Raw genomic sequence first — 22,425 nt, forward strand, 5'->3', positions numbered from 1 at the left:
ACCAGATCAGAAGCTACGTAGGACTAAGTTAACAACTCTTGAAGCCTTTTTGGCAATATTGCTGCAGTGGGCTTTGGCACTTAGGTCATTTGATACGAGCATCCCAAAGTCTTTTGCGGAGTGAGGGTTGTCTGTAAGGTCTTGTTTATTCAGCTTGTGTTTGGTGTTCTGATTCTTTTTGCCAATGGGTGGAAATTGAAAATCTTCAATTTGATATTTTATTGAAAACATCGTAAACTTCTATACATTACTTTTAATAGTTGATACAGCCTTTCATCCTTCTGAGGTTGCTAAAAGGAGGACACAGATTGCTGGGGACAGTATTCTGACTTTGTACATACTCAGAGGTAAACTGGTAAAGCATTATGGAATAGTATATAAATCTAAGTGGAATTGCTATTGCTATATAGTTTCCTCCGAACATGGATCCTTTTATGAGAAGATAAATGACGATTCTGAGCAGAGGTCTTTCCACACTCCATGCATTTATACGGTTTCTCCTGTGTGGATCCTTTTATGGGAAATAAGTAGACTTCTTTGACCAAAGGTCTTTCCACACTCCATGCATTTATACAGCTTCTCCCGTGTGGATCCTTTTATGGGAAATAAAGGTATCCTTTCGAGCAAAGGTCTTTCCACACTCCATACAATTATATGGCTTCTCCCCTGTGTGGATCCTCTTATGGGAAGTAAGTGGACTGCTACGAGCAAAGGTCTTTCCACACTCCATGCATTTATATGGCTTCTCTCCTGTGTGGATCCTCTTATGGGAAGTAAGTGCACCGCTGTGAGCAAAGGTCTTTCCACACTCCATGCATTTATATGGCTTCTCCCCTGTGTGGATCCTCTTATGGGAAGTAAATGCACTGCTATGAGCAAAGGTCTTTCCACACTCCATGCATATATATGGCTTCTCCCCTGTGTGGATCCTTTTGTGGGAAAAAAGATCACTTCTGCGACCAAAGGTCTTTCCACACTCCATGCATTTATATGGCTTCTCCCCTGTGTGGATCCTTTTATGGGAAGTAAGTGCACCGCTATGAGCAAACGTCTTTCCACATTCCATGCATTTATATGGATTCTCCCCTGTGTGGATTCTCTTATGGGAAGCAAGTAAACTGCTACGAGCAAAGGTCTTTCCACACTCCGTGCATTTATACGGCTTCTCCCCTGTGTGGATCCTCTTATGGGAAATAAAGGTATCCTTTCGAGCAAAGTTCTTTCCACACTCCATACATTTATATGGTTTCTCCCCTGTGTGGATCCTCTTATGGGAAGTAAGTGTACGGTTCTGAGCAAAAGTCTTTCCACACTCCATGCATTTATATGGTTTCTCTCCTGTGTGGATCCTTTTGTGAAGAATAAGGTGACTTCCGTGACTAAAGGTCTTTCCACACTCCATGCATTTGTACGGCTTCTCTCCTGTGTGGATCCTTTTGTGGGAAATAAGATGACTTTTGAGACCAAAGGTCTTTCCACAATCCATGCATTGATATGGTTTCTCACCTGTATGGATCCTTTTGTGAAGAATAAGATAACTTCTGCGACCAAAGGTCTTTTGACAATCCAGGCATTTATGCGGCTTCTCCCCTGTGCGGAGCTTTTTGTGTCTTCTATGTACAGTGCCATGAGTGTTAAACATCTTTCCAATCTCCATGCATTTCTCCCTTGTGTGGATCATCTTATGGGATGTAAGTACACTGCTGTGAGCAAAGGTCTTTCCACAGTCCATGCATTTATATGGGTTCTCTTTTGTGTCAATCGCTTTATGAGATGTAAGGTAGTTATTTCCAAGAGAAAGAATGGATGCCCCATTGTAATTTTGTCCGTTGTACCTTCTCATAGTATCTTCTCCTTTGTTTTGGGTGAAATAGTTTTCATTTACTTGTACTTTAGCTTTGATTAGCTTCACACTTTTCCCAATATATTTTTCCTTGATTTTCTCTAGTTGGGCAAGAATGTTTTGCATCGGAGCATCAGTGGAAGATGAACTTTCCTGATTCCAATTCTTTGACTGGCTTCTCTCAGGGCTTTCGGATTCCATTTGAATTCCAAACTTCTCCCTTCCATCTTCAGCATTGATCAGTTGGGACCTTTCACAGGGATCTTGATTGTCCTGCCTATTATGACCTTCAAAGCAAAAGGGAAATGATTACAAAATTAGAGAAAAAGATCAAAGTGTCGGTCAAGTGAATTTCCTTCTGAATTTTTCCAAAATCCCATTAAGTTGTATGTTTGCATGCTCACAGTGATGTGATATAGCCATGATGATTTCTACATTCATGAGTCACGAAAGCTTTGAAAATATCTAGAATCAGTTTTGACTTAAGGAATGGAATAGAAAAACAAAAGGGACCTTGGAGGTCTTCTAGTGTAACCCCAGGCTTAGGCAGGAAATCTTAATACCCCTTCAGGCAGATGGTTATCCAACATCTTCTTAAAAACTTCCAGTGTTGGAGTATTCACAAGTTCTGGAGGCAAGTTGTTACACTGATTGTTTTAACTGTCAGGAAATGTCTCCATAGTTCTCAGTTGCTTCTCTCCTTGATTAGTTTCCACCCATTGCTTCCTGCCCTGCCCCCAAGTGCTTTGGAGAATAGTGTGACTCCCTCTTCTTTGTCGCAGCCCCTGAGATATGGGAAAATTGCTATCATTCCAGATCTATGTTTCTATGTTTCTATCTGGTAGAGGCATCAGTTCCGCGGGAACGGAGAACTAAAGTACTTCAGTGCAAGACCGCACGAGGCCAGTAGGGCAAGATCCCAGGCGACTAATATCATGTGATCTCACATAAGAACTGAGGGCTGCATGAGATCCAGATTATTATTATTTATTAGATTTGTATGCCGCCCCTCTCCGAAGACTCGTTGGTAGGGAACAGAGGCCTAAAGCATTACAGTGCGAAATCACATGAGATCAATAGAGCTAGATTTTCAACTACAGATCCCATGTCTCACTACTTTTTTTTCTGCAAATGCACTGAAGTAGGGAGAGGAACAGACGGCTTGCCACAATGTCATAATGTACTGTATTTTTTGGACCATAAGACACACTTAGGTTTAGAGAAGCAAAACAAGAAAAAAAAAGTTTTGGCCCCTGTGCGTCATGTTTTTTACCTCCCTGGCATCCAGAAATGCTCTGCAGGCCAAAAACAGGCTCTCTGAGCATCCCCTTCTCAGCCTCCCTGGTGTTGGTGAAGGCAGAAATGGGACTCACGGGGGGTTTGGGAGACCAAAAACGGCCCATATTCGCTCTATAAGACTCACAGACATTTCCAACCAATGGGGGGGGGCTTGGGGGGGGAGAAGTGTGTTAAAATCTGAAAAATACGGTAAATCCCTGCGGTGTGTGGGAATAAGTAGGACGAATGTGGCAGCACCTCTCCTGTCACTCTTAAGTGTGAACGATGGCCATTGTACTGCAACACTCATAATTTGGGAACTGCATTGTACTGCAACACTCATAATTTGGGAACGGCCACTAAATGAACTGTTGTGACTCGGGGATGCCCTGCACCCTAGGATGCTCTGTGTGACATTGCAAGAGGCCTTTGTTCTTGGATTGGATTGGGAGAACCGTCTCCCATGGGCTGAGTGTGAAAATATTGTTCTCTCACAATTTTGGAGGTTTCAGAGGACAAATGACAACACACTCCTCTCACATGACCTCTAGAGGACACACAAAAGCACACCTCGTTCTTTTCAGACTCCACAGATAAATTCAAATAGAAATGGAAAAATACAGATATGAAATGGCAAAAAAAACATCTTTGACTCTTTCCTTCCCTGGAGCACCAGAAGGCCAGATTCTTTCCTTCTCCCGCCCAGGAGACGATGTCTCATTATACTGGTTGTTTAAATAAAGAAATAACTATATTCTGCCTTCTTGAACTCTGATTGGTGTCATACTCTTACCGAGAAAGACCACGTTCCTATGGTTTTCCAGCATGACTTCCGAATGCAGCGCTTTCTGGTCAGGATCCAGCTGAGACCATTCCTCCTCAGAGAAAGACACAGCCACCTCCGCGAAGGACACAGGACTCTCCTGAACACGGGAACAAGAACAGAACGGGAGGATTCACAAGATTTGTTTATCTTCATCATTCATTTAGACAAGAGGATGGAAGGGGAACTCATCACATTTTCAAATAAGACCAAACTGATGGGAATAACAACAATGCAGAAGGATCGACGGGTTGGGCCCCATCTAACAAAATGAATCATCGGTGAGAAATTTAAGATTTTAGATTATGATTATAATTAGAGTTGGATAAGTAGGCAAAGTTGGCTCTGCTATGACTTGTGAACTTCAATTCCCAGAATTCCTGAGCCAATCGTGCTAACTCAGGAATTTTAGGAGTTGAAGTCCACATGTTATAAAAGATCCAACTTTGCCTACCCCTCATTTAGTCCAACCCCCTGCTCAGTCCTCATAACATTTCGGACAAAGGGCAGTCCAATCTCACAACCTCTGCAGGCAACGTCTGTTCCACTGGTCGGTCACTCTCACTGTCAGAAAATTCATCCTTCCTTCCAGGTTGAATCTCTCCTTGGTCAGCTTCCACCCGTTATTCCTTGTCTGACCTTCTGGTGCTTTGGAGAACAGCCTGACCCCACCCACCCCTCTCTGTGGAAGCCCCTCAAGACTTGGAACACTGCTATCATGTTCATCCCTGGTCCTTCTCTCCACCAGACTGGCCATGCCCAGTTCGTATGATTTAGTTTCCAATTCCCTGATCATCCTGGTTGCTTCTTCTGCACTTTATAGAGTTTCAATATCTTTTTTGTAGTGTGGTGACCAAAACTGAATGCAGTATATTCTAGGTGGGGTCTAACTAGGACTTGATAGAGTGGTGTTAGTGCAGACAAGAGCAACAAAAGTTATTAGTGGACTGGAGGCTAAAACATTGCTTCTTTTATATATATATTTATTTTTCCCACTTCTATGCTGCCCAATCCCAAAGGACTCGGGGCGGATTACAGCAGTACAAAACACAAGACAATAAAAAGAAGGACCAGGGAGTGACACGAGAGCAGGGATCCAAGAAGCAATGGATGGAAAGTTGGAGGAAAGAACCAACCGCCAAGTAAAGAGAAATTTCCTGACAGTGAGAACAATTAATCAGTGGAATGACTTGAATCCAGAAACTGTGGTTGCTCCAACAATGGGGCTGTTTATGAAGAAATGTGTCTATTTATTATTTAGATTTCTATATTTGTTCATTTTTGAACTACAGGATGTAAATGAGGCTTTCAAAAAAATGGTAATGTGGCAATATGAGTCTCGGAGAAGGGCGGCATGCAAATATAAAAAATTATTATTATTATTATTATTATTATTATTATTATTACTACTACTACTACCACCACCACCACCACCGTATTTTTCGGTGTATAAGACGCACCTATATTTTAGAGGAGGAAAACAAGGAAAAAAGCATATTCTGAACCAAATGGTGTAGTATTATATTGTTTAATAAAATACCAATGTAGCGGAATACTTTTTACAACCAGGTACACCTTTTACAAACCTCAAACTTGGCAGCTGCAAGACCTGTGCGCTTCGTCCACCAGCCATGCTAGCTCAGAAACGGGAGTTGAAGTCCACAAGCCTTAAACTTGCCAGGTTTGAAGACCCTTGCACGCCCAACCTCTAACTTAGGGGTCTTCAAACTGGACAGCTTCAAGACTTGTGGACTTCAACTCCCAGAATTCCTCCACCAGTCATGCCAGACTCGGCTCTCCTCCTATTTCTCTCCCCCCCCATACCTAACCACCCCAAAGTTCAGATTCACACACCCCCCCCCCCTTCTGCTCTAGCTGGCAGCTCCAGGCCCTGAAGACATAGCAGCCAGGAGTGGGAAACCCAGCCCAGCGGAGGAAGATCTGAGGAAGGCCACGCACACCTGGGATCGGCTGGAGGGTGAGTCCAGCTGGGGGGGGGGGGCTAGCTTTTTTTTAGAGAGAGAGAGAGAGAGAGAGACCGAGAGAGAGAGAGAGAGACAAGGGGGTGGGTGAATAACCATCTTCTCTAGAGAAAGAAACGTGTCTCTCCCATCAATTGCAGTGTAATTCCGTCTTTCTGTCTTTACGCTGCAATTGGTGGGAGACACACGTTCCTTTCTCTAGAGAAGATGGTTATTCGCCTGCCCCCTTCTCTCTCCCTCTCTCTTTAAAAGAAAAGAACCTGGTGGAAAGCTAGCCCCCCCCCCCAGCCGAACTCACCCCCAGCCGATCCCAGGTGCGTGGCCTTCCTCAGATCTCCTTACATTGCAAGTAGAGCGATGGAAAAAACCCTGCAAAGACTTAGGACTTGAAAACATTCTTCTTTGCAGACAGTAACAGTGAAAGAGCTTGAGTACATTAATCACATCTGGTTAGGGCTGGAAAGAAACATCTGGAGCAAGTAAAGCAATGAAACCCCCCCTACAAAGACAGGGTTTGGAATAAATTCCTGGCAGAGATTAAGAATGAAAGAGTTTGCAAGCTGGTAAAAGCTGGGAACATGGTTAACAACCTGGTTAGGGCTGGAAAGAAACATTTGGAGCAAATAGAGAATTGTTAAAAAATCAAAGACAGGGTTTGGAATACATTCTTGGCAGAGATTAAGAATGAAAGAGCTTGCAAGGGTCTGAGTTCCCTTTCCATTCTATCCTTCTTGAGGTTCGGTGACCAGAACTGTACACAGGACTCCAAGTGTGGTCTCACCATCGATCTGTACAGAGGCAATACTTATTTTCAGTTCCCTTCCTAATGATGCCAAGCATGGAATTTGCTTTTTTTTTTTTCCTGCAAACTGGGTTGACATCTTCTTTGAACTGTCCACCAAAACCCCAAGATCCCTTTCTTGGGTTGTCTCAGAAAGTTTTGTCCCCATCTGTTGGAAGGTATCACTGGGGTCTTTGCCCCGATATGCATAACTTTGCACTTGTTTAGGTTAAAATGCATTTGCCACTTTGCTGCCCACTCACTCAATTTCGAGAGATCCTTCTGGAGCTCCCGACAATCAGTTTCACTTTTCAATACCCGGAACAATTTAGTGCCATCAGAAAACTTTGTTGCCTCACTATTTACTTCTACATCCAGATCATTAATGAATAAATTAAAAAGTAAAGGTCCCAAAACTGAACCTTGGTAGTTCCTGCAGTTCTTGTAGTTTCGACTCCGTCTCTCCCTTCCTCTCTGTTTGTGAGTATTAAATCCAGCGTGGCTGTTCCTCTAGTTCCCTCCTCCACTTTTTGGAGAACAGAGTGGTCAGCAAGGCTGGTTTCAAATCTGTTTGATGTCTCACTCGGGGCAGAGCTAGTTTTCCAGTTGATATCCGTGTAGTTGAAGTCTCCCATTATCACTGCGTTGTGTCTCCTACGTATGTTCGTTAGCTGGTTGGTCAAACGGACGTCCATTGCTTCTGTCTGATGTGCTGGCCTATACTATGCTCCTATTGTTATGTCTTTCTTTTTTCCTTTATGTTGACCCACATGCACTCTAGGGGGGGTTCTTCTTTAGTTACATGTAGCCCTGTAGCAACACTGTGGCCCTTTACATACAGTGCAACTCCACCTACTTTCTTTGCTGGATCTGGGTTTTTCTGAAGAGTTTTTATCCTTTTATCTGTATGGTCCAATTGTGTGTTTCATCCCACCACGTTTCTGTTATTCCAAGTATATCATGTCCAGTAATGGGTTCCTACCGGACCGGGGTGGGGAGGATGCTGTTCCGATAGCAAAAATGGAGCTCCAGCTGAAAACCAGTGAAATCTCGGGATTCGGCTTCTGCACATGCATGAATCTCGCGCCAAGGTGCGCGCCCCCCCCCCCCGAGCCCACCAAACATGCCCACCTCCGGTATGCTTCTGGTGGTGGGCGTGTTCGACATTAATATTTCGTACATTAATATTTCAAGTTCTCCCTCTTTATTCCGCAGACTGTGCATTTGTGAAAAGGCCTTTGAGTTCTTTGTGCCTGATTCTGGGTGTGCTTCCTGTGTCTCCTGTTTGGTGGCCTTCTTTCCCATCCCTCTTTGATTCGTTATTGGCCTTGCTTACTCAGGGTCCTTGCTTGGAGTTCAGTCCTAGAGATCCTGTAGATTGGTCCCCTCACAATTTTAATTTAAAGTCCTCCTGACCGACTAGTCGGCCCACACGTTTTCCGTTCTCTCCATTCTCTTTGGGAGTTGTAACCCGTCCCTTGCCAACAATCCATCTTGGAGATAGTACAGTCCGTGGTCCAGGAACCCAAAGTTGTTTTGGCGACACCAACCATTTAGCCAGAGGTTCACTTGAAGAATTCTTTGTTCTCGTCACATAAAAGGTTCTTCCTTGGGGGGGGGGAATTCACAGGCAAAGAAGAGGTGATACCCGGCTCAACAGTAGAAAATGCAACAGGGGTCTTGGAGTCCTAATGGACAACCACTTAAAGTCAGCAGGATGCTACAGCCCCCCCCCCCCCCCCAAATCATAGGCGGCATTAAGAGGGATAGAATCAAAATGACATGAAGTGTTAGTACCAATGTATAATGCCTTGATAAAACCACACCTGGAATATTGACTCCACTACTGGTTGCCAGATGTAAGAAAGATCTCGAGACTCTAGAAATAGTGCAGACAAGAGCAACAAAAATGACTACTGGACCAGAGGTCAAAGCATGGCTGTTTTACCGTTGCTGGAATTGGGGGTGTCTACTTTCATGAAAAGAAGGACCAGGGAGTGACATGACAGCAGTGTTCCAAGACACAATGGATGGAAAGTTTTCAAGGAGAGAACCAACCCACAAGTAAAGGGAAATTTCCTGATGGTGAGAACAACTAATCAGTGGAATGACTTGCCACCAGAAATTGTGGTTGTCTTGATGAAGGAATTGGACAGCGATTTATCTGAAATGTTATAGGGCTTCCTGTCTGAGCAGGGGGTTGGACTAGAAGACCTCCAAGATCCCTACCAACTGTTACTCTGTTCCATTGTTCCCAAATTACTACAGCAAAGATATGAAACAAGTTACATTACACAAGCCCTAGTTTTAGATGAGAAAATTGGCAAATATGAAAATTGCTTTAACTGAAGAAATAGTTGGGGAGGTTTTATCAAGTTCATTGATCCTGCAAAGCCTTCAGTGCCTTTCACTAAAGTAATCCCACTTCTGGATCAAGTGATCTATTGCCCTGTCTATCATTGATTGATCTAGTAGTCTGACCCATTGGCTGAAAGGAAGAAAACAGAGAGAAAATTCCCTGGGAAAATCATTTCTCAGCTTTTGCAAGGCGGGAATGTTTGATCTCCTAATCAAGGCGCAAATCAGAGGACTGGAAATTATTTTGTATTTGTTTTGCATATATTTATTCTTAGTTCTTGAAGGACTTTTTAAAACCTGCTTCTTTTAACCTCAAAGTTGGAAGAATACCTAGCAGAAGAAGATGACCAGAGGAAGCTCTGCTGGCTAAAAGGACCTTGAACCTGCTCTTCTGCTCTCCATGTTGTGGGAGAACACAAAAATAATCCGGCCAAACAAGGGGGGGAAATGGAAGGAGAGAGCCCTCTGCACACCCGCTTCACTTCCTGAGAGGAGAATAGGAATCTCATAGCTTTTCCCTTTCTTACTTGATTTGGAGGTTCAACCGCTGTTTCATCTCCGTCACAATAACCAGAAAGCTTCATTCTTTGTCTCTCTGTAAGGAATAAATAATTTTAAAATGCATAATTAACAGAATAGGAGGAGAAGAGAGAGAGAGGTAGGACAGATGGGTCATCGGAGGATCTTCCATTACCTTCTGTGGTGTCCTGACGTGGATCTTCCGAAGGGATCCTCCAGGAAATTGGTTCCTGAGGCGGATTTGATGGATTCCTCTTTCCCTCAGGATCTCTCATCTCCACAGTGCAGCACTTCAAACAGGAGGAAGGGAAAAAGAAGCAGAATTAATGTACATCACACAACACAAAGAGGATTCCCAGATTCACAACACAACATCAAAGCCCCCAATATCCATCCATGAGATTGAGAGAGAAAACGGAACAATGTCCTACAACAATTGGAGAACCGCCACATGTGATGAAGGCCAGAGAAGTTTGGGAAGGAGGGGTGAAGTATTCAACCACGTTCTCTACTGTTTTCTGAGCTCCCAAAAGTGTCTCACCTGCAACTGGACCTGCTCCTTCTGCTCCTCCGCCTGGCTCAGGAGGAGGCCTTCCGCCAGGGCCACCGCCTGGGAGCTGGTCTCTGCTCCACACTCCCGCACCCAGCCCTCCATCTCTGGGGGCAGAAGGGACAGGAGCTGCTCCAGAACCACCAGGTCCACCATCTGGGCTTTGGTGTGTTTCTCTGGCCTCAGCCATCGCCTGCAAATGTCGTGGAGTCGTCTGCAAAGTCCTCGGGGACCCTCAACCTCCCGGTATTGGATGGAGTTCCAGGGCTGAACTTCCGAAGGGAGGATGGGTTCTTCCTCCAGGATCTTCTGCCCGGGTCTTGTCCAGAGCTTCCCCCCCTTCCCAGGCTGAGCGGCTGCAGGGCCTTTTCCGCTTCCCCCCTTTGCAACAGGTGGGGTCTCCATCCTTTCTCTGTCCTGCAGAGCAACTCCAAAGGGGTCCAAGGACTCTTGTGGGTCTCCAGAGGCCTTTTCCTTCACGGGACCATTTCTGGGAACACAGGACGGATCCCTCCAGGTGATCCCGCTCTTTTCTTCTTCCCCCAGGAGAAAATGGGGCCTTGCAAAGACCCCAAATGGCTTCCGGTTTCTGTCTCTGAGGTGGAAGGGAAAACAAAGGCCCAGAATGAGAAGGTGGAATTCAGCCCCTGAGCGACCTTCCCCCAACCTGCCCGGAGCCCCAAGAGGCTCATCCCAGCGCAGGGCCCAGGTCCCCCGAGCAGGGCCGGGAAGGAGGCAGCTGCAGAGGCCGCCCCGCTTCTCTCCCCCTCCGGAGACAGGATCGGGCCCTCGGGGAGCCTGTGGCGAATCCCGCCTCCTCCCCTCGCCCCGCCTCTTCCGCTTCCCCTGCAGGGAGAGGGCGGCAGGGGAACATGGGGACCGGGAAGCCCCCCCCCCCCTCACCTGGGACACGTTTGGGGGTTTCCCCGCGGGGCTCTCAGGGTTGAAGGAGAGCGAGTGGGGCGTCCTAGAGCGGCAAGGCTCAGTGATGTCACTTCCTTCTCAGCCTCCTCTGCAAATCCCCCGTGACGTTCGCCCTCCGGTGGGCCAATGAGGAGTTTCTTTCCCTTTGTAGACATCGCCCCCTGGTGGATTTTGGGCAAAGTGCCAGGATGGGAGGAATGGCGGGAAAGAGACGCGCCTGACAATTCAATCTCAGCTCTGTTTCTTTTGAAGACTTTCAATGTGAAGAGACTGGATTTAATGGCTGGAGAAGGAAAGTGCACAATGGTCCCAAACACCCCGTGGTGGCTGAGGGAGGGCGGGCTCCTCTCTGAGGGGATTTGTGCTCTGATTGGTAGCTGAGGATGGAAAGGGGGCGTGTCCCTTTTCCCTGCCTTTTTCCTCTGGGCGCTGGGTGAGATTCACCTCAGGAGGCTCCGGACTGTCTTCTCTGCTGCGAACGTTCAATACATTCATATTGATAAAAAAAAGTTTTTTCGTTCAGTTTAATGGCTGGAGAAGGAAAGTGCGCAATTCTTCCAATAACAACAACAACAACAACCTGGACAGGGAAACTAGAAATTTAATGACGATCCATCATGCACTACACCCCCGCAGTGACGTTGACAGGCTGTATTTACCAAGGAAAATAGGCGGCAGAGGACTTTTGCAAGTGAAGCAGACAGTGGAAGAAGAGAAGCATGCATTAGCTCATTGTTTCCCAACCATGGCAACTTGAAGATATTTGGACTTCAACTCCCAGAATTCCCCAGCCAGCAAATGCTGGGTGGGGAATTCTGGGAGTTGAAGTCCAAATATCTTCAAGTTGCCAAGGTTGGGAAACACTGCATTAGCTGACTATGTGAAGGAGAGCAAAGTCAGTGTTGATGGAGGTCAACAATAGGAAGCTTCTCAAGTTGAAGCAAACTAAGGACCAGTACAGAAAAACTGTAACTCAATATCATATGGACAGCTGGCAGAACAAAGCATTGCATGGCCAGTTCTTGGAGAAGATTGAAGGTAAAGTGGATAAAGAAAAGACCTGGTGATGGCTTACAAGTGGAACACTCAAAAATGAGACAGAAGGACTGATACTGGCGGCACAAGAACAGGCCATTAGACAAATGCTGTCAAAGCCAGAATTGAAAAATCAACAGACGATCCAAAGTGCAGACTCTGTAAAGAAACAGATAAAACAATCGATCACATACTCAACTGCTGCAAAAAGACGGCACAGACTGGACAAGATTTTGTGCCAGTCCCGGAATTATCCCAAGATGAGCCTCATCACCCATCATTAAAAGATTGGGTAATGCAACTCAAGGCAGCTTGGCCCATAGCGTGGAAGGCGCTGGATGAGGCTCAAGATACACATAATCCCAGGCTGATAAGAAAAGAAAGGCTGCGGTGGATTACAAGGAGGGGGATAGGGTTTATCTCTCCACTAAGTTCCTAAGGAGCACACAAAAGTCCAAGAAACTAGGGGCTAAGTATGTGGGTCCTTTTCCAATTGTATAGGTAGTAAATTCGGTGGCAATGAAATTAGAATTGCCAAAAGAACTAAGGAAAATCCACCTGGTGTTCCATGTAAGCTTACTTAAACCGGAACGGACGAGTGATTTGCGGCCGCCACAACCAGATCCTCCTGCCCCGTTACTCATTGAGGGTGAGCAACATTTTGAGGTTAAAGAAGTGCTGGACTCCAGAAAACACAGGGGGGAAACGCAATATCTGGTAGCTTGGAAACATTTTCCTGCATCTCATGCTGAATGGGTTGACGAGAAACACATGACTGCCCAGGGGGAAATTGACCATTTTAGAATGAAATACCCTGATAAGCCCTAATGTTGAAATGCATTGTCTGTTTTTGTTTTTTAGGACTGAAGTCCCTGTTCCAGGAGGGCTGAATGTCAACCTTCGCTATGCTGCTCCATCCTTTCGCTTGGTTGTCATAGAGACGGGGAGGGGTAGAGATCATGGGGGGGGGGTTTGGGAAGCGTGCAGGAGGAGAGTTAAGTTTCGATTTCCCAGGTGCCAGGAGGAGATTGTTAGATAGAAAATTCCTGAAGATTCCGGGAGGAGCCACATGGGCCACCTGATGCATCTGGACAATGGAGATTGGGCGAAGGCCCAACAGGAGGTGAAAAAGGGGCTTGGATATGTGTGTAACACACCATTTTTTCTCAGACTTTGCTTTACTTTCGATGCTTCAAGTTCTGATTTTGATAAATTCACTTTGGAACCTTTATAAAAGGACTCTGAGTTTTATTGGTCTGAATTCTGACTGGCAGCTTGACACCCTGTCCCAGGTCCGCCAGTGATCATCCATCAGGTATGTTTATGTATATCACTGATTATCTCAAGGGATGAGTATATTGACGTGTGGATGGAGTTTGTGGAGAAAAATTAAAAAAAAAATTAAAAAGGCAGTGGTTTTACAAAGTGAAAATCGTGAATGCAAATTCTGGATGAGAAAAAATACTTCACCAAGAAAATGGATGGAGCATTTTTAAATACGTGGACATTGAAAAGTTTCAATTTGACATTTTATTGAAAGCATCTTCAACTCCTATAGATTATTTTTAGTAGTTGATTCAGCCTTTCATCCTTCCGAGGTCACTAAAATGAAGACCTAGATTACTGGGGACAATATTTATTTATTATTTAGATTTGTATGCCACCCCTCTCCGCAGACTTGGTACACTGCTCAGAAATAAAGTGGTAAAGCATTGTGGAGTAGTATATAAATCTAAGTGGGATTTTTACTGCTATATAGTTTCTCCCGAGCATGGATCCTTTTATGAGAAGATAGATTACCATTCTGAGCAAAGGTCTTTCCACACTCCATGCATTTATACAGCTTCTCCCCTGTATGGATCATCTTATGGGAAGTAAGTGCACTGCTATGAGCAAACATCTTTCCACATTCCATGCATTTGTACGGTTTCTCCCCTGTGTGGATCCTCTTATGGGAAATAAGATGACTTCTTTGACCAAAGGTCTTTCCACACTCTATGCAATTATATGGCTTCTCCCCTGTGTGGGTCATCTTATGGGAAGTAAGTGTACTGCCATGAGCAAAAGTCTTTCCACACTCAGTGCAATTATATGGCTTCTCCCCTGTGTGGGTCATCTTATGGGAAGTAAGTGTACTGCTATGAGCAAAAGTCTTTCCACACTCCATGCATTTGTACAGCTTCTCCCCTGTGTGGATTCTTTCATGGGAAGTAAGATTAGCTCTTTGAGCAAAGGTCTTTCCACACTCCATGCATTTATATGGTTTCTCCCCTGTGTGGATCCTTTCATGGGAAGTAAGTGTACTGGTACAAGCAAAAGTCTTTCCACACTCCATGCATTTATACGGCTTTTCCCCTGTGTGGGTAATCTTATGGGAAGTAAATGAACTGCTATGAGCAAAGGTCTTTCCACACTCAGTGCAATTATATGGTTTCTCCCCTGTGTGGATCATCTTATGGGAAGTAAGTGTACTGCTATGAGCAAAGGTCTTTCCACACACTAAGCATTTATACGGCTTCTCCCCTGTGTGGATCCTTTCATGGGAAATAAAACTATCTCTTCGAGCAAAGGCCTTTCCACATTCCATGCATTTATACGGCTTCTCCCCTGTGTGGATCACCTTATGAGAAGTAAGCGTACTCCTATGAGCAAAGGTCTTTCCACACTCAAAGCATTTATATGGTTTCTCCCCTGTGTGGATCCTCTTATGGGAAATAAAATTATCTCTTCGAGCAAAGGTCTTTCCACATTCCATGCATTTATATGGCTTCCCTTTTGTGTCAATCACTTTATGAGATGTAAGGAAGTTATTTCCAAGAGAAACAATGGATGCCCCATCGTCATTTTGTCCGTTGTGTTGCCTTATAGCATCTTCTCCTTTGCTTGGGTTTAGATAGTGTTCATTCACTTGTACTTTAGCTTTGATTAGCGTGACACTTTTCCCGATATATTTTTTCTTCATTTTCTCTTGTCGGGCAAGAATGTCTTGCATCGGAGCATCAGTGGAAGATGAGCTTTCCTGATTCCAATTCTTTGACTGGTTTCTCTCAGGGCTTTCGAATTTCATTCCAATTCCGATCTTCTCCCTTCCATCTATAGCATTGATCAGTTGGAACAGTTCACAGGAATCTTGATTCTGCTGCCAGTTATGACCTTCAAAGCAAAAGGGAAATGAAAATGGTTATAAAGTTAGAGAAAAGCATCAAAATGTAGAAAGTCAAGTGAATTTCCTTCCGAATTACTCCAAAATTCCATTAGGTTGTATGTATCACGGTGGTATAATATAGACATGATTTCTATATTGATGAGTCATGAAAGCTTTGAAAATACAGTATCTAGAAAACATCTATCTTTACAATTATCTATCTACCTACCTACCTATCTGCAAATCTCACTCAGAGTCAGTTTTGAATTAAGGAATAGAATAGGAAAACAAAAGGTATCTTTGAGATCTTCTAGTCCAACCCCCATATGGTTATCCTACATCTTCTTAAAAACTGCCAGTGTTGGAGCATTCACAAGTTCTGGAGGCAAGCTGTTCCACTGATTAATTGTTTCAACTGTCAGGAAATTTCTCCTTAGTTCTAAGTGGCTTTTCTCCTTGATTAGTTTCCACCCGTGGCTTCTTGTCCTGCCCTCAGGTGCTTTGGAGAACAGTTTGACTCCCTCTTGTTTGTGGCAGCCCCTGAGATATCGGGAAACTGCCATCACTCTGGATGTGGTACAGGAGTCAGTTCGCAGAGAACCAAAGTTCTAAAAGTACTTTAGTGCGAGATCACACGAGGCCGGTAGTGCAAGGTCTCAGGCTACTAATTTTGCGTAATCTCACCACAGAACTTTAGACCTGGTTCTTTTAAGATGTTGAGTGGAGGCAAAAACAGGACTCACGGAAGCCAAAACCAGGGCTGTATTTTCTGTATAAGACCCCCCCCCCGATATTTCCACCCACTTTTTTGGGAGTGTATGTGAGTCTTATAGTCAGAAAAATAAGGCAAGTCCTTGGGGTGTGCGGGAACAGGTAGGGTGAATGTTGAAGCACCTCTCCTGTCATTCTTAAGTGTAAACGATGGCCATTGTACTGCAACACTCATAATTTTGGGACTGCGTCTCAAGTACTTGGGGGAGAGCTGGTCGTAAGTTGGGACGGTCACTAAATGAACTGTGCTGACTCGGGGTTACCTGCAGCCTAGGATGTATTTATTTTGTTAGATTTATGAGCCACCCATTCCTAACGGACTCAGGGTGCCATACATAAAAAACAATGTATTACAATAAAAAACCAAAGTAAAATATTCCTTCTTTCTAGGCTGAATAAGGTAGAAATGGTGGAACCCTTGCAGGGGCTGGAAGAGGAATTTGTTCAGTTTCTTGGAGATAAAGTCGCTCAGATTCAGAATGACCTGGACTCCAATTGGGCAATTCAGACCGAGGCGACAGGGTCAGTCCTTAGTCCTGCTATTTGGCAATCTCTGAGGAAGTAGACAAAGCCATGGGATCTGTGAGATCCCCCACCTGTTTACTGGACCCGTGCCCCTCCTGGCTGGTCTCGGCCAGTTGGGAGGTGACACGCGGCTGGATCCAGGCGTTGATTAACGCTTCCTTGAGTGAGGGGCCATTTCTGCAGCCGTTGAAGGAGGCAGTTGTATGACCACTCCTCAAGAAACCATCCCTGGATCCAGCCGAATTGAAGAACTACAGGCCAGTCTCCAACCTGCTCTTCTTGGGTAAAGTTTATTTTATTAATTCAATTTATTTATTCAATTTTTATGCCGCCCTTCTCCTTAAGACTCAGGGCAGCTTACAACATGTTAGCAATAGCACTTTTTAACAGAGCCAGCCTATTGCCCCCACAATCCAGGTCCTCATTTGACCCACCTCGGAAGGATGGAGGGCTGAATTAACCTTGGGCCGGTGATGAGATTTGAACCGCTGACCTGCAGATCTACAGTCAGCTTCAGTGGCATCCACCCCAGAGTTCTTAAAGAACTCAGATCTGTCATTGCTACTCCCCTGACTGATTTGTTTAACCAATCCTTGTTAACAGGAGAAGTTCCTGAGGATTGGAGAATGGCCAGTGTTGTGCCTATCCACAAGAAGGGCAGTAGAGAAGAAGCTGGTAACTACAGGCCAGTTAGCTTGACATCAGTTGTAGTTAAAATGATGGAGACTCTACTCAAAAAGAGGATAAATCAGCACCTAAAAAACAATAACTTATTAGACCCAAATCAGCATGGCTTTACTGAAGGCAAATCATGTCAGACTAATCTCATTGATTTCTCTGACTATGTCACAAAGGTGTTGGATGAAGGTGGTGCCGTGGATATTGCCTACCTGGACTTCAGCAAAGCCTTTGATACGGTTCCACATAAAGAGCTGATAGATAAACTAGTGAAGATTGGACTTAATCCCTGGATAGTTCAATGGATTTCAAGCTGGCTGAAGTGTAGACATCAGAGGATTGTTGTTAATGGCGAGTATTCTGAGCAGAGACAGGTTACAAGCGATGTGCCACAAGGGTCTGTTCTGGGTCCTATTCTTTTTAAGATGTTTGTGAGTGACATAGGGGAAGGTTTGGTAGAGAAGGTTTGCCTATTTGATATTCCTGGAGGGGTCTGTAATATGGTAAATGATTTAGCTTTACTAGATAAATGGTGAAAGCAATGGAAACTGCAGTTTAATGTTTCCAAATGTAAAATAATGTGGTCCTAAGCCATATAGGGCTTTATAGGTAATAACCAACCCCTTAAATTAGGTCCGGAGACCAATTGAAGCCAGTGCAACTCGCGGAGTGATGCAACTATGTGGGTATAGCTAGGCACACCCACCACAGCTTCTGGATCAACTGTAGTCTCCGAACTACAGTTAAGGGTAGGCCCATGTAGAGTGCAGTAATTGAGCCGTGAGGTGACAAGGGCACGAGTGACTGTGAGTAGAGACTCCCTATCCAAACAGGGACGCAACTGGCGCAGCAGGCAACGGTCCCCCTAGCCACAGCTGCCAGATGTTCCCGTTTCAGCTGTGGATCTAGCAGGACTCCCAGGTTTTACTACCCCCCCCCCCTTGAGTTATGAATGGACAAGTGGAACAGTCCTTGGTAGTACCCACAGCCCCTCAGTCTTGAGTATATTGACTCCCACCCAGACCCTTCCTACCCCCAGGCACTGGCCTCTCAGGCCCCTGCTTCTCTGAATTGACACGGGGTGGAAACGTACAGCTGAGTGTGGTCATCGTCCTGCTGGAACCTCACCCTGTGCTGTCGGATGAGGCCACCCAGCGGTTTCATGTGGATGTTAAATAGTAGGGGGTGTGGGTCGCATAACGGCCTTTGTGTGACATTATGTGAGGCCTTTGTTCTTGAACTGGATTGGGCTGAGTGTGAAAGTCCTTTTCTCACACAATTTTGGAGGTTTCAGAGGACAAATGACAACACACTCCTCCCACATGACCTCCAGGGGACACACAAAAGCACACCTCGTTCTTTTTACACACCCCAACATATAAGTTCAAATAGAAATGGAAAAATACAGATATGAAATGGCAGATAAAGCATCTAAGCCAAGAGACATTGACTCTTTCCTTCCTTGGAGCACCAGAAGGCCAGATCCTTTCCTTCTCCCGCCCAGGAGACGATGTCTCATTATATTGGTTGTTAAATAAAGAACTAACTTCCTTCTTGAACTCTGATTGGTGTCATACTCTTACCCAGAAAGACCACGTTCCTATGGTTTTCCAGCATGACTTCCGAATGCAGCGCTTTCTGGTCAGGATCCAGCTGAGACCATTCCTCCTCAGAGAAAGACACAGCCACCTCCGCGAATGACACAGGACTCTCCTGAACACGGGAACAAGAACAGAACGGGAGGATTCATAACATCTGTTTATCTTCCTCATTCATTTAGACAAGAGGATGGAAGGGGAACTCATCACATTTGTAGACAAGACCAAATCGACAGGTATAACAACACTCCAGGATATAAGATGGAGATATAGAAGGATCAACAGATATGGGCCCCATCTGACAAAGCAAAATCAACAGTGAAAAATGTAACCACGTTCATTTAGGAAAGAAAACCCAAATGCATTCGCATAGAAGAGGTGATACCTGGCTTAATAGTAGTAACTGCAACAGAGATTTTGGAGTCCTAGTGGACAAACACTTAAATATGAGTCAGCAGATAATGTACAGTTGCCACCAAAACCCCCAAAACCCAACAAAATCAGAGGGGGCATTAAGAGGGATAGAATCAAAATGACATGAAGTGTTAGTACCAATGTATAATGCCTTGATAAGACCACACCTGGAATATTGACTCCACTACTGGTTGCCAGATGTAAGAAAGATCTTGATACTCTAGAAAGAGTGCAGACAAGAGCAACAAAAATTACTACTGGACCAGAGGTCAAAGCATGGCTGTTTTACCGTTGCTGGAATTGGGGGTGTCTACTTTCATGAAAAGAAGGACCAGGGAGTGACATGACAGCAGTGTTCCAAGACACAATGGATGGAAAGTTTTCAAGGAGAGAACCAACCCACAAGTAAAGGGAAATTTCCTGATGGTGAGAACAATTAATCAGTGGAATGACTTGCCACCAGAAATTGTGGTTGTGTTGATGAAGGAATTGGACAGCGATTTATCTGAAATGTTATAGGGCTTCCTGTCTGAGCAGGGGGTTGGACTAGAAGACCTCCAAGATCCCTACCAACTGTTTTAGTCTGTTCCATTGTTCCCAAATTACTACAGCAAAGATATGAAACAAGTTACATTACACAAGCCCTAGTTTTAGATGAGAAAATTGGCAAATATGAAAATTGCTTTAACTGAAGAAATAGTTGGGGAGGTTTTATCGTTCATTGATCCTGCAAAGCCTTCAGTGCCTTTCACTAAAGTAATCCCACTTCTGGATCAAGTGATCTATTGCCCTGTCTATCATTGATTGATCTAGTAGTCTGACCCATTGGCTGAAAGGAAGAAAACAGAGAGAAAATTCCCTGGGAAAATCATTTCTCAGCTTTTGCAAGGCGGGAATGTTTGATCTCCTAATCAAGGCGCAAATCAGAGGACTGGAAATTATTTTGTATTTGTTTTGCATATATTTATTCTTAGTTCTTGAAGGACTTTTTAAAACCTGCTTCTTTTAACCTCAAAGTTGGAAGAATACCTAGCAGAAGAAGATGACCAGAGGAAGCTCTGCTGGCTAAAAGGACCTTGAACCTGTTCTTCTGCTCTCCATGTTGTGGGAGAACACAAAAATAATCCGGCCAAACAAGGGGGGGAAATGGAAGGAAAGAGCCCTCTGCACACCCGCTTCACTTCCTGAGAGGAGAATAGGAATCTCATAGCTTTTCCCTTTCTTACTTGATTTGGAGGTTCAACCGCTGTTTGATCTCCGTCACAAGAACCAGAAAGATTCATTCTTTGTCTCTCTGTAAGGAATAAATAATTTCAAAATGCATAATTAACAAAATAGGAGGAGAAGAGAGAGAGAGGTAGGACAGATGGGTCATCGGAGGATCTTCCATTACCTTCTGTGGTGTCCTGACGTGGATCTTCCGAAGGGATCCTCCAGGAAATTGGTTCCTGAGGGGGATTTGATGGATTCCTCTTTCCCTCAGGATCTCTCATCTCCACAGTGCAGCACTTCAAACAGGAGGAAGGGAAAAAGAAGCACAATTAATGTACATCACACAACACAAAGCGGATTCCCAGGTTCACAACACAACATCAAAGCCCCCAATATCCATCCATGAGATTGAGAGAGAAAACGGAACAATGTCCTACAAGAATTGGAGAACCGCCACATGTGATGAAGGCCAGAGAAGTTTGGGAAGGAGGGGTGAAGTATTCAACCACGTTCTCTACTGTTTTTTAAGCTCCCAAAAGTATCTCACCTGCAACTGGACCTGCTCCTTCTGCTCCTCCACCTGGCTCAGGAGGAGGCCTTCCACCAGGGCCACCGCCTGGGAGCTGGTCTCTGCTCCACACTCCCGCACCCAGCCCTCCATCTCTGGGGGCAGAAGGGACAGGAGCTGCTCCAGAACCACCAGGTCCACCATCTGGGCTTTGGTGTGTTTCTCTGGCCTCAGCCATCGCCTGCAAATGTCGTGGAGTCGGCGGCAAAGTCCTCGGGGACCCTCAGCCTCCCGGTATTGGATGGAGTTCCAGGGCTGAACTTCCGAAGGGAGGATGGGTTCTTCCTCCAGGATCTTCTGCCCGGGTCTTGTCCAGAGCTCCCCCACCTTCCCAGGCTGAGCGGCTGCAGGGCCTTTTCCGCTTCCCCCCTTTGCAACAGGTGGGGTCTCCATCCTTCCTCTGTCCTGCAGAGCAACTCCAAAGGGGTCCAAGGACTCTTGTGGGTCTCCAGACGCCTTTTCCTTCACGGGACCATTTCTGGGAACACAGGACGGATCCCTCCAGGTGATCCCGCTCTTTTCTTCTTCCCCCAGGAGAAAATGGGGCCTTGCAAAGACCCCAAATGGCTTCCGGTTTCTGTCTCTGAGGTGGAAGGAAAAACAAAGAATGAGAATGTGGAATTCAGCCCCTGAGCGACCTTCCCCCAACCTGCCCGGAGCCCCAAGAGGCTCATCCCAGCGCAGGGCCCAGGTCCCCCGAGCAGGGCCGGGAAGGAGGCAGCTGCAGAGGCCGCCCCGCTTCTCTCCCCCTCCGGAGACAGGATCGGGCCCTCAGGGAGCCTAGGGCGATTCCCGCCTCCTGCCCTCGTCCCGCCTTTTCCGCTTCCCCTGCAGGGAGAGGGCGGCAGGGGAACATGGGCGCCGGGAAGGGCCCCCCCTCACCTGGGACACGTCTGGGGGTTTCCCCGCCGGACTCTCGGTCTCACGCGGCACCAGGGTTGAAGGAGAGCGAGTGGGGCGTCCTAGAGCGGCAAGGCTCAGTGATGTCACTTCCTTCTCAGTCTCCTCTGCAACCCCCCCCCCCGTGACGTTCGCCCTCCGGTGGGCCAATGGGGAGTTTCTTTCCCTCGGCAGACATTGCCCCCTTGTGGATTTGGGGCAAAGTGCCCGGATGGGAGGAATGTCGGGAAAGAGACGCGCCTGACAATTCAATCTCAGCTCAGACTTTCAATGTGAAGAGAGTGAATTTAATGGCTGGAGAAGGAAAGTGCACAAAGGTCCCCAACACCCCGTGGTGGCTGAGGGAGGGCGGGCTCCTGCCTGAGGGGATCTGCGCTCTGATTGGTTGCTGGGGGTGGGAAGGGGGCGTGTCCCCTTTCCCCGCCTTTTCCCTCTGGGCGCTGTGTGAGATTTACCTCAGGAGGCTCCCGACTGTCTTCTCTGCTGCGAATGTTCATTTCTCTTGATAGAAAAGGGTAGAT

The 22,425-nt window shown here is 45.8% G+C and overlaps 2 protein-coding genes and 1 pseudogene across 2 annotated transcripts in view; 1 reads left to right on the plus strand and 2 right to left on the minus strand.

Moving 5' to 3' along the window:
- The window catches only part of SYNGAP1 (synaptic Ras GTPase activating protein 1), a 175,820-nt gene that overhangs the window by 143,096 nt on the left and 10,299 nt on the right, over nucleotides 1–22,425 (plus strand). The gene's annotated exons all lie outside the window — the stretch shown is intronic.
- LOC139159641 (zinc finger protein 107-like) lies at nucleotides 205–21,825 on the minus strand (annotated as a pseudogene).
- Nucleotides 9,308–11,213, minus strand: LOC139162480 (uncharacterized). The gene is made up of 4 exons (XM_070742879.1): nucleotides 11,038–11,213; nucleotides 10,126–10,729; nucleotides 9,760–9,874; nucleotides 9,308–9,660 (listed from the first exon to the last, which is right to left on the minus strand). Exons 1-4 carry the CDS (start codon nucleotides 11,211–11,213, stop codon nucleotides 9,356–9,358), a joined length of 1,200 nt encoding a protein of 399 aa, XP_070598980.1. The 3' UTR covers nucleotides 9,308–9,355.

The sequence above is a fragment of the Erythrolamprus reginae genome, chromosome 2 (genome assembly GCF_031021105.1).
Source record: "Erythrolamprus reginae isolate rEryReg1 chromosome 2, rEryReg1.hap1, whole genome shotgun sequence".
NCBI lineage: Eukaryota > Metazoa > Chordata > Lepidosauria > Squamata > Dipsadidae > Erythrolamprus > Erythrolamprus reginae.